At 56.8% G+C, this 10,363-nt stretch overlaps 4 protein-coding genes across 4 annotated transcripts; 2 read left to right on the top strand and 2 right to left on the bottom strand.

Annotated features, from left to right (window-relative positions):
- Positions 1 to 59: 59 nt before the first annotated feature.
- On the top strand, positions 60 to 1,832 carry TRIREDRAFT_60255 (uncharacterized protein; the record flags this gene model as incomplete). The annotated part of the gene is made up of 3 exons (XM_006964495.1): positions 60 to 630; positions 688 to 943; positions 1,034 to 1,832. The coding sequence occupies 3 exons, from the start codon at positions 60 to 62 to the stop codon at positions 1,830 to 1,832; spliced, it is 1,626 nt and encodes a 541-aa protein (XP_006964557.1).
- Positions 1,833 to 3,073: 1,241 nt separating this feature from the next.
- On the top strand, positions 3,074 to 4,429 carry TRIREDRAFT_59838 (uncharacterized protein; the record flags this gene model as incomplete). Its single annotated transcript, XM_006964496.1, has 2 exons — positions 3,074 to 3,241; positions 3,323 to 4,429. Coding segments are annotated over 2 exons (1,275 nt in total), but the record flags the coding sequence as incomplete, so codon positions are not given.
- A 142-nt stretch (positions 4,430 to 4,571) lies between these two features.
- TRIREDRAFT_121445 (uncharacterized protein) lies at positions 4,572 to 6,286 on the bottom strand. Its single transcript, XM_006964680.1, has 2 exons — positions 5,150 to 6,286; positions 4,572 to 5,081 (listed from the first exon to the last, which is right to left on the bottom strand). Exons 1-2 carry the CDS (start codon positions 6,196 to 6,198, stop codon positions 4,778 to 4,780), a joined length of 1,353 nt encoding a protein of 450 aa, XP_006964742.1. The 5' UTR covers positions 6,199 to 6,286; the 3' UTR covers positions 4,572 to 4,777.
- A 503-nt stretch (positions 6,287 to 6,789) lies between these two features.
- On the bottom strand, positions 6,790 to 9,194 carry TRIREDRAFT_59846 (lanosterol synthase; the record flags this gene model as incomplete). The annotated part of the gene is made up of 3 exons (XM_006964681.1): positions 6,790 to 7,077; positions 7,164 to 8,876; positions 8,958 to 9,194. The coding sequence occupies 3 exons, from the start codon at positions 9,192 to 9,194 to the stop codon at positions 6,790 to 6,792; spliced, it is 2,238 nt and encodes a 745-aa protein (XP_006964743.1).
- Positions 9,195 to 10,363: the final 1,169 nt, after the last annotated feature.

The following is a 10,363-nucleotide window of genomic DNA, read 5'->3' on the forward strand; positions in this document are numbered from 1 at the left end:
AGAAACTGACTCGAGTGCTGCAGATCCAGCCAAAATGAACCCAGTCCGAGATGGCTGAGATGCAAGTTCATACTGAGCCCCCTGTTGCAGGGGCGGCTTCACCTACTCCCAAAGGTCCCGAGGCCAATGCAAAGGCCCAATCTGAGGCGGCTTCTCCAGCTCCGGCTGCGAAACAGCAAGCCAGAGGTCCATCTCTCCACCAGATATACGCGCTACCTGCACCCATCCGAACCTTTCCCCTGCCAGCATTCTATCCCAACAACCCTGTTTCGCTGCTACACATTGCCTACGCATGGTTTGGCCAGGTTTTCCGCCCGCCGCCCGCCGAGCCCGCCGTAATCCACCACGGCGTCTGGTCTGAGACGACCATCTCCGTGCACATCAAGGATGAAAAGTCCATGAGGGCCTTGTGGGAGCAAGGCTTCTATGGCAAGGGTAACCTGAGCCGCAGTGAGCCCAACTGGCTCAAGAGGGAGCAGGTCCAGAGGGGACTCCAGGAAGCCCATGTCAGCGAGATTTTCACGCAGCAGAGGCGAGAGGAGCGAGCACAAGCCAAGTGGGAGCGTGCGCGACTTGAGCAGGAAGCCATTTTGAAGACGAAGCTTGAGGAGGAGCGGCTGGCTGCATCTCGTGCCGTGGAAGAACAAGAGGCCAAGAAAAAGGCCCAGGAAGCTCGGGAGAGGCAAGAGGCAGCCGTGTCAGAAACGCCTTTGCTTCCGCTTGCACCCGTTGGCCCGCTGGAGCTCCTCGCACTTCCAAACTCGGCCGTCGTATCACTGCCGGTGCCTGCCCCGACACCTGTGCCCTCGTTTGCAGCTCCTGTTGGTCCGCTGCAGATTCTGGCGTTGCCCAACTCGGCTGCCGACATTGTCAAGTTGACCGCAAAGGCCGCCATTAAATCCAAGGCAAACGGGACCTTGACACTCTCCTCCCACCACGGTTCGTCCACTGACGAATCGGAGGAGCCCCGAACCCCCATCACGACGGATAGCCCGGAGCTGTACAGGGATGACCGCTCCGTAGACTCATCTAGTGATGGCACGGGCAACACGAAGCTGCAGCGCAGAAAGAGCGTGCGGTTTTCTCCCACTGTGGAATCGGCCACGTACAAAGCGACGGACCCCCCGAGCCCCAATCGGTCTCCGCCCGTGTCACTCTCCCAGCCATCTCAAACCAACGGCCAGGGCAAGCCGAACGGCCAAGCTCTGCCCCAGCTGCCGTCGGCGAGCGTGCCCGTATCAGACCCCATCATCAACAAGGAGCACCTCCAGCTGATGCCGGAAGAGGCTTTTTTCCTCTCCTTTGGTCTGGGAGTTCTTGAAGTAACGGATCCCGCGTCTGGCAGAGTACTGTCGCGCCAAGATTTGTTCCGTCTATTCCGGCAATACTCGTACTTCCCTCCCCGAAACGGCCCAGACGAGCCTGATCTGGAGCCGGATGACGGGTTCCTGCTTCATTACGCCGTGTATCACCACTTTCGGTCTCTGGGCTGGGTGCCTCGAGCAGGCATCAAATTCGGCGTCGACTGGTTGCTGTACGCCAGAGGGCCGGTGTTTGACCACGCCGAGTTTGGGCTGATTGTGATTCCCTCATACTCGGATGAGTGGTGGAAGAAGCAAGGCAAGCAGGGACCGCGGAAGCCGTGGTCATGGCTGCATAGCGTCGTGCGAGTGCTGTCCCACGTCACCAAGAGCCTGGTGCTGGTCTACGTGGACGTGCCGCCGCCTCACAAGTTTGACGAGGCGCTGAAGACGGGTGCCGCGGAGGCGATGAAGCTGTACAAGGTGCGGGAGGTGATGGTGAAGAGGTGGTCGAGCAATCGAAATCGGTGAGACGATGGATACATGTGCTTTCCTTTTTTCTGTCTGTCTGTTGTACGATTCAATGCTTGAGGCGTTGCTTGGGATTGGGATTGGGAGAACATGTCAGCGTAATGTGTGATTTTGGACACGAGTTATGATGAGCGGTCAAGCTCCGACTGGTTAGGTACTGTGGAAAGGGAACAGACCTTGAAGGATATCAATACAAGTTGAAGACTATTCCTAAACGTCTCGTTGCTGCATAATCTTAGGTGGCCATGGACCACAGCAGTCACTCAGATGGTGTGATTACAGAGGACGAGCTTCCTTTGGACCGAGGTCTTTTATATATCAAGATGAGGTTTTCACCTTTGAACGGACAAATTCTAGGTAGATAGTTGTTGCAGGCAAAAGAGAGAAGTCAACAAAGTGCCGACATTGACCAGCTCACTTTTCATCATTCGCTCACTTTTCAACTGCAACTGGAGACTCCTGATATCTTTTGACGTTACACATTGACCCTCCTCCTCGCATTCACTCCTCCTCCTCCTCCTCCTCCTCCACAAGCAATCAAAAGCCGGAGTTTTGAGCCTCGGTCCACTCCCACTCCCACATCAAACGCCTATTTAGCGCAAAAGGCTTCCGCCTCGACAGGCCACTTTTTGACGAACTCGTGCCTGACTGAAGCCTCTCAGCTTTTTTTCCCCGGATTTTCCCCCTCGGCGCCAAAGAAAGGCGAATTTGAGGGAAACTTTCTTTTTATTTTCCGCTGTACCTTGTTTCCATTCGTTTCTTTTCAAAGTGTTATCGCAAGGTGATAGATACCTAGGTACTCAGGCCGGGCCATGTTCTCTCTCGCCCGCTCAGCCCAGATCCGGGCAGCCTCTTCAAGAGCACGACAGGCTCACTCTCTTTACGTCCGCACCGCTCACACTCAAAACCCATCGCCATCTCTCCAAAAGGCTCTCTCGGATATCGCTCGATATCGCCGGTCACGCTCCTCGTCAAACACTCCACCAGAGAGCAAAGACGCAGCAGCAGAATCACAACAACAACAACAAAATCCAGGCTACAGACCCCAACAGCGCAGAATTCTCGCCAAACAAGCCGCCGCCCAAGCACAAGCACAGGCACAGGAGACATCAGCATCGCGCTCATGGCCCAAACTCGAGATCCCGCGCGAAGCCCAACGCTTCACCTTTGTCGATGAATCTTCATCGCGCGCCCCCGTAAAGGTGGCCTGGACGGAGAAATTCCTCTTCGTGGAAGATCCCGACAAGCAAGACGGCAGGCGAACGCTGAAGCCCTCGACGCTGCGCGACAGCTGCTCGTGTCCGCGCTGCAGAGACCCGTCGTCTGGCCAAAAGACGTTTTCCTCTGTTGAGATTCCGGTGGACATTGGGCTGGAGAGCGTCAAGCCCACGAAGAAGGGTCTGGAGATTGTCTTTTTGCGCGACATTCCTCGCTTCATCACGGAGCAAGATGGGACTACTACCACCACCACCACCACCAGCAAGGACAAGGACAAGGACAAGGACGGCAGCAACAAACACACGATGCTGCTCCCCTGGGACTCGGTCGACCTGTCCCTCAAGCGCAAGGCAATGCAGGACATGACGCTGCCCCGGCCGCGCTCCATCCTGCGCCGCACAGGCGTCACGTACTGGGACCGACAGCTCCTCACGCAGCACATCCGGCGCATCGACTACGCAGCCTTCATGCAGGACGACAACAACAACAACAAGAGCGAGGCCTTCTGGGACGTCGTCATCGACCTCTGCCGCCTGGGCATCGTCTTCCTGCAAAACGTGCCCCGCGACCCCCTGTCCATCGAACGCATCACCACCCGCATCGCCAACATCAAGGAGACCTTTTACGGCCGCACCTTTGACGTCCGCGCCAAGCCCGACGCCGAAAACGTCGCCTACACAAACGGCTTCCTCGGCCTGCACCAGGACCTGCTGTATCTCGACCCGCCGCCCATGATCCAGGTCCTGCACTGCATGGACTCGTCGCGCGCCGGCGGCGAGTCGCTCTTTAGCGACGGCGAGCGCGTCGGCCGCCTCCTCTGGCCCTACGTCTCGCGGCATCGCCTCGCGCCCCTGGCGGAGCACCACGTCCCCTACCAGTATTCCAAGCACGGCTTCCACTACTTTAGTTCCCGGCGCGTGCTCGAGGGCAACGCCGCGGGCTTCACAAACGTCTTTTGGAGCCCTCCCTTTCAGGGCCGCTATCTGAGCCCCGTCAAGGACCTCCGCGGCTGGATCCGCCCCGCGCAGGTCTTCTCCTCGCTCATTAACCACCCGGATGCCGTCTACGAGCACAAGATGGAGCCGGGGGAGTGCGTCCTCTTTGATAACCTGCGCGTGCTGCACGGCCGCAACGCGTTCAGTGACAATACTACTACGACGAGCGCGGGGGCGGGCGGCGAGAGGTGGCTCAGGGGCGCGTACATTGCTGCCGAGGACTTCCTTTCCAGGGCAGCGCATATACCAAAGGGGCTGGCGGAGAAGTATCGCGGCGACGTGCCGTGGACGCCGGGGCTGGCGCAGCAGGAGTTGAGGGCGTCGGCGTGGCAGGACGATGTTGTGCGGCGGCTCAAGGAGATTGATCCTGGTATTGAGGAGTGAGGTGGTTCTATGACTTATACGTATGTATTTCTCTGTATGCGTTGCATGAGATATGCGAGCGTCATGAGTCTATTGCGGACAATTTACACACAAGAATATCATTGTCATGGTAAAACAATCACTGAGATGAAGTTAGAGAGATTGTAGTTTTCATTTCAGACAACAGTTCCAGAAATTGATCCGAATCAGCCTAGCTAAGGCAAAGGCAGTAACTGACTGCCAGATAATGAACAAAGATGAAGCAAACCCGTTTTTTTCTTTCATCCTTTCGTTGCGCCGTACTCGTGAACCCAGACTATCATGACAACAATCACCCCTATTCCCACAACCCGTCCTGTGTCGTGTGATTCAATCCCACTTCTTCGCCTCGACGCCATCCGGCGGCACAGTCGCCACCTTCTTGTCCTTGACGTCGTCCCAGTTGGTGCTCAGCGACGTCCCGTTGCTCTCCGTGAAGCTCTTCATCATGGCCCGCTGCTGCTCGGGCGTGGCGCCCTTGTAGAGCTTCTTGAAGAAGGCGTTGACGTCCTTTTCGTCATCTGAATTCTCCTCGGCGCCCACTTGGTCCCAGTTCTTGGGGCCGGTTCGTGAAGACGTGGGGTAGACCGTCGTCGGCTTTGTGTCCACGGCCTTGGGGCTGCTGTCGACAGATCTAGAGATAATCGTTAGCTTGGACAAGATCCCGAGTGAGCGACATCCAACGGGAACAAAAAAGCTTACCCTGCTGCGGCCACGTCAGGCTTGGGCAGTGGAGCCTTCTTGGGGGCTCCGTCGGCCTGAACAGCCGGCCATCTGCCAATTGTCTTCTTCGCCAGGCTCAGCTCGACCTTGTTGGGTGTGACAATGTACTTGGAGTTGGACGGATCAATCTCGCCCCAGAGATCAAGATGGAACTCCTTCTGCTCGCCGCTCGAGTACACCAGGGGGTCCAGATGGACCGAGTTCTCGGAAAACTGCACCTGGAGCTTCTCCTTGTCGACGCCCTTTGAGAAGATGGACACCGAAATGTTCCTGTCGCTCTGGAAATCCTGCATGCGGAACGGCGGCTCGTTGGGATCAACAGCCTTTGGCACCGCCGGAGCAGCCTTTGCTGGAGCGGCGTTTGTCGTGGCAGACTCTGCAGAAGTGGCCTTTTCAGGTGCGTGGTTGACGAGGTCCTTTTGCTCCGGAATCAGCGTCGTCGTCAGCTTCCTCGCGGCATCGTCCGCCGGCAGCTTCTCCATCGCCTTGAGGGCCTGGATCGCAATGGTGCTCGCCATCCGCCACTCTCTCATCCGGGCCCTCAGGGGATCGTTCTCGCCAGCCCCCTGCAGCGCATCGCTGAGCTTCTTCTTGCCGGCCTCCTCCTGCTGCGCAGCCTTGACAGCGTCATCCGCGCTCCTGGTCCAGAACCCGTTCTCGTCCACGTGCTGCAGGAAAGGGTCCTCCTTGGGCACCGCCAGCCCACCCTTAGTGAGCCGCATGCAGTGCAGCAGGCAGTAGTCGGCGTTGGCGTACTGCTTCAGCTGGAAGTAGGCCACGCCGCGGCGGTACTGGGCGCTGGCCATGAGCTCCCTCTTGCTGCGCTGGACGGCCATGTGCCACGCCAGGTCGGCGTCCTCCAGGCTGGCCTCGGGGCGGCCCAGCCCGGCGAGCGCCTTGGAGCGGGCGATGAGCCAGGCGGGGTTCTGGGAGCTCCTGAGGGCCTCGGAGAGCTTTTCGACGGCCTTGTCCCAGTCGCTTTCGTCGACGGCTTTGAGGCCCTGCTGGGCCACTGCTGCGTACGACATGGTCGGCCTGGTCCGCTGTGTCGAGCTCTTATGTCGTTGGTTTGGTTGATTGGTTGGTTAGTTGGTTGGTTGTACTGCCTTAAGGGCCAATACAGCTTATGGTATATGTCTCAGGGTCAAAGTGAAGATGATGAAGAAACGAAGTTGGTGAGTTCGGGCACAAGTTGAAAGTCGGCAAGGCAAGCAGCAGCTGGAGGGAGGTTCAAGCTTTAGCGGGGATCGAAGCTCCAGAGCTTAAATCGTCACTGCCCCACTGTTTCGTTTGCTGGGTGTCACCGACTGTGAAGAGCGCAAATTGAATATCAAGTACAGTAATGAAGGGATTATCGTTGAATTACATGTCCAAAACTCATTACATGTTTTATACAACGAGGTCAAGGTCGAATCAAGATGCATCTTGTGCCCGACATCTGATCCTGGAGGAAGCATTGAACGGATGAGCTGATGGAAACGTCTAGAACATCATGGCCAAACAAGGGGGGGCTTGAAGCAACCATACAACAACAACAACTTCGAAGTCAACAACAACCGCGACAGAGCATCTTCTTCCAAAAAAACTCATGACTGGATCAAATCAATCCAAAGAATGAATTACAGCCTCTCGTCCGGATATCTCTTGGCAAACATCCCCAGCGCCTTAATCGTAAAGGTAAACTTGTAGTTGGGATACGAAATCATGCACGACTTGTTGAAGACGCCCTCAATCGCCTCCTGCAGCCACTCGCCGTTGGCCTGCTGCCGGCTCGTAATCAGCCGGATGCCCTTCTTGATCTTGGCCACGTCGGGATAGTCCACCGCCATGAGCCCGATGAGCGCCCAGGCCGTTTGCACCACCTGGGATCCCGACTCGTGCTCGACATATGTCATGGTTTCGCAAGCCTAGGGGGGCAGAAGGCATATGAATTAGCAAAGAGATCCCATACCACATATCACGGAAGCCCGTTTGTAGGGACACATGTACTCACCCGGTAGCTCTCAGACCAACCGCCATCCTCCCGCTGCTTGGAAATCAGGAAATCGCAGCCCGCCCTGGCAATCTGGCTGTTGGCGTACGTCTCTCCAATGGCCGCCATGCTTTGCAGCGCAAACATGCCAGCATATGTGAAGCATATGCCCCAGCTTCCGTACCAGCTGCCGTCGGGCCTCTGGTTCGTCTTGATCCAGTTGGTGGCACGCTTGATGAACAGCTCCACGTCCTTGGTTCGGTAGTCGGGCCAATGCTTGTGGAAGAGTGATAATGCCGTAACGCACGCTGTTGTGCACTCTGGATAGTCGTACTCAATCATGATCCTGCCAAACACCTCGGCGGCATTCAGCATCTCGAGGTATTCGCCACCCCTTCGAGCCTCGTACGACGAGACGCCCCCGTTGTCGTTCTGGTAGAGCAGCAGTGTGTCCACGGCATCAAAGATGCGCCGGTCCTCCAACAGCTGCGGGTAGCCTTCCGTCTTCTGCAGCAGGATGACGGCCTTGAGCGCCTCCGAGATGCAGTCGCTCACGCCGTAGCCCTGATCCCGGTTGCTAAACGGCCAGCCGCCCTTTCGGGGCTGTCGATAGCACTTCTCCTGGTCCTTGCAGTTCTCCCTGATTTGCTGCCTGTCCAAATACTCCAGGGCCTTGACCAGCATGGGCTTCCAGCGTTCTTGGACGTGCAGCCCAGACTCGACAGCCGCAAGGATAGCAAAGGCAGTGTCCCAGCACTGGACGCCGTTTGTGCCATTGCACAGCATTCCTTCATCCTTCACCCATAGATACTCGTCCAGTCTCTCAATGTGCCTCTGCGTGGTGAATGCGTCGGGGCCATCTCGGATATAGCACACAAGCGTGTTCATCGGAGCATTAACCGGCGCCAGGCATGCATACTCGGTGTTGGCATCTTCCATGTCGACGAGCTCGCTGACCCATTTCTCGCCTCTCTCTTTGATAAAGTTGAAGCGGAGATACGGATTGTACACATTCACCAGGACCCAGTTGACTGAGTTGAGCAGCCATGACTTGGGGTGGTAGTTGTCGATGGGCGAGATCCTGTTTCGGTGGCTTGCCCAGTTGATCTCGGCGTGAGGCTGGACGAACAGCTCTTGCTTCAGCTCCCGAGTAATGTCCGTCTCCTCGCAGCTCCATCTTTTCGAGTAGATGTATCCCATGGGCAGAAACACTTGTCGAATATGAATCCACCACCGCCAGGGAGCAATCGGCACCCAGTCGGGCAGCAGCCAGATCTCGGGGGGCACAGGGTTTACAATGTCCCAGTCCACGACGCCCAGCACTGCGAGCCAAAATTTGGCCCAGTGAGGCGCATTGACTGCGCCGCCCATCTTGTGCAGAGTCGCCCTCGCCTTGACCATCACAGGGTCTTCGGCGTCCACTCCAATTAGGCGAAGAACGATGTAGTTCATGGCGGTGCCGAACACAGTGCTCTCGCCTTCGATGTGAAGCCCCCAGCCGCCATCCTCGGGGTGGGCTCGTGCAGTGATGTAGTTCTTGATCTCGGTCGCGTAGGCGTCGGGAATCGGCGTCTTGGTGACGTACCAGGTAATGACGATGCCGCCGAGGAGGAACATGGGGCCGCCGTACTCGCAGCCCCAGTGGCCCGAGGGCAATTGAAGCTTTTCGAAGAAGGTGAGGCCATTCTCAGCAGCCTGAAGCGGTGTTTCGGCTTTCGGAAGGGCAGGCAGGTCCTGGACACCGGCGTATGAGCTTGCGATCTACCACTTCTCTCGATTCCAGGAGGTCGGTCCCAGGGGACAAGGAGAACATACCAATGGCAGGTTCAGATACCACTTCTCTGCATAGCTCTGAGGCCACTCTGCGGCCGCCTTGTCGTCGGCGAGATAGTGCCACGTGTGGCGGCTGTCGTCATCCTTGACTCTCCATCTCGTGAGATCCGTCTTGGCCTCGAGCCTGGGTCGCTTGGGGAAGCTGTCGCCATCGTCAGAGGCGCGCTTGCGAGACCTTGCGCTGCCGTTCCCGACGTCTCGACCGGTTGCTGTCGCCATCTTGGCGATGGCTTGTGTCTGCTGAATGGTCAATTGGCTATCGAGGCCCATTGACAGATTTATAAAAGGAGAGGGGAGAGTCAATGGCTGCTGATTTATTTGTCTCCCCAGTGCTTTCACATGCAATGGGCTGGAGCTTGGCGTTACACGGGAAAGCCTGGCTTGTACCAATTGTACTTTTTTCGCCTGTTCCAGACGCTAAAATGCCCGAAGCGGTACCTGTGCCTGGCGCTGGCAGTGACATCCAGTGGAAGGATCCAGGTCCCCTTTCAGCGCCCGTTTCAGTGGATGCTGGCGCTAAACCTGCCTGATCAACACTTGCAGCGAGTTGTGGGTAATGTTCCTTCCCGTCCAGTCGTCTTCGTATTCGTACCTGTCAGCACCCGCTCGGGTCCTCGACAATTCAACTTGACACTTCGCATTGACTTTACGGACTACACAAGACTCCGACACTGCGACTGTCTTGCTTGTCATCAGGCTTCAGAGCCAATCATGGACAAAACAACAGCCGGCAGCAGATCTCGGGACGGACGACAGGTTATTATCCGGCCAGTGACCGCAACGACATCCGCAGGAACCGTCGTCGCTCGCATCGAGTCCATCTTGGAGGACATTCTGGATTGCCTGGCCGAAGGAAGGGAGCTCAGCATCGACTTTGTCGTGAGCCGCTCCGGTCACAGTCCGCAAAAGGTCCATTTCCCGGGCAGAAATGCTCTGGAAGCCACCAAATTCGGTACGCGCCATTGCTCAAGCGAGTTGTGTCTGCGTTCTGCTTCTTACCTTTGCCTTGTAAATCCGCTCAAGCCCGGATCTTGCTCATCTTGCAGCTCGCCCACGACGCCCTGGTCTCTGGAACAGTCTTGACCAAGCGGTCAGTGCGCTCCAGCTGCCTCAATCGAGTATCCAAATCTTAACGTGACTACCTTGGTGGAATAGGCACATCTTCTACCAGCACCAGGGCCTCTTTTCGAAGCAGAGAACGGTGGATGAGCTGGTGGATAACCTTGCCTTTGCGCTCAATGTCCAACGTGATGACTTGAACATTGTACGTCAAGTGGCGTCTTTGTTGGACTGAACTGATCAGACTAGGTTGCATCCTCGAAAGCGGTCTTCTCAGGTCCTCTCTGCATTTGCCTCCACGACGATACAGTGGTTGGTCCCGCCATTGG

This window comes from Trichoderma reesei (genome assembly GCF_000167675.1).
Source record: "Trichoderma reesei QM6a unplaced genomic scaffold TRIREscaffold_7, whole genome shotgun sequence".
Classification (NCBI taxonomy): domain Eukaryota; kingdom Fungi; phylum Ascomycota; class Sordariomycetes; order Hypocreales; family Hypocreaceae; genus Trichoderma; species Trichoderma reesei.

Coding starts and splice junctions, on each gene's coding strand:
- TRIREDRAFT_121445 (XM_006964680.1), bottom strand. CDS start 6,198: ATGTCGTACGCAGCAGTGGCCCAGCAGGGCCTCAAAGCCGTCGACGAA. Junction 5,082..5,149: donor CCTGACGTGGCCGCAGCAGG/GTAAGCTTTTTT, acceptor GATTATCTCTAG/ATCTGTCGACAGCAGCCCCA.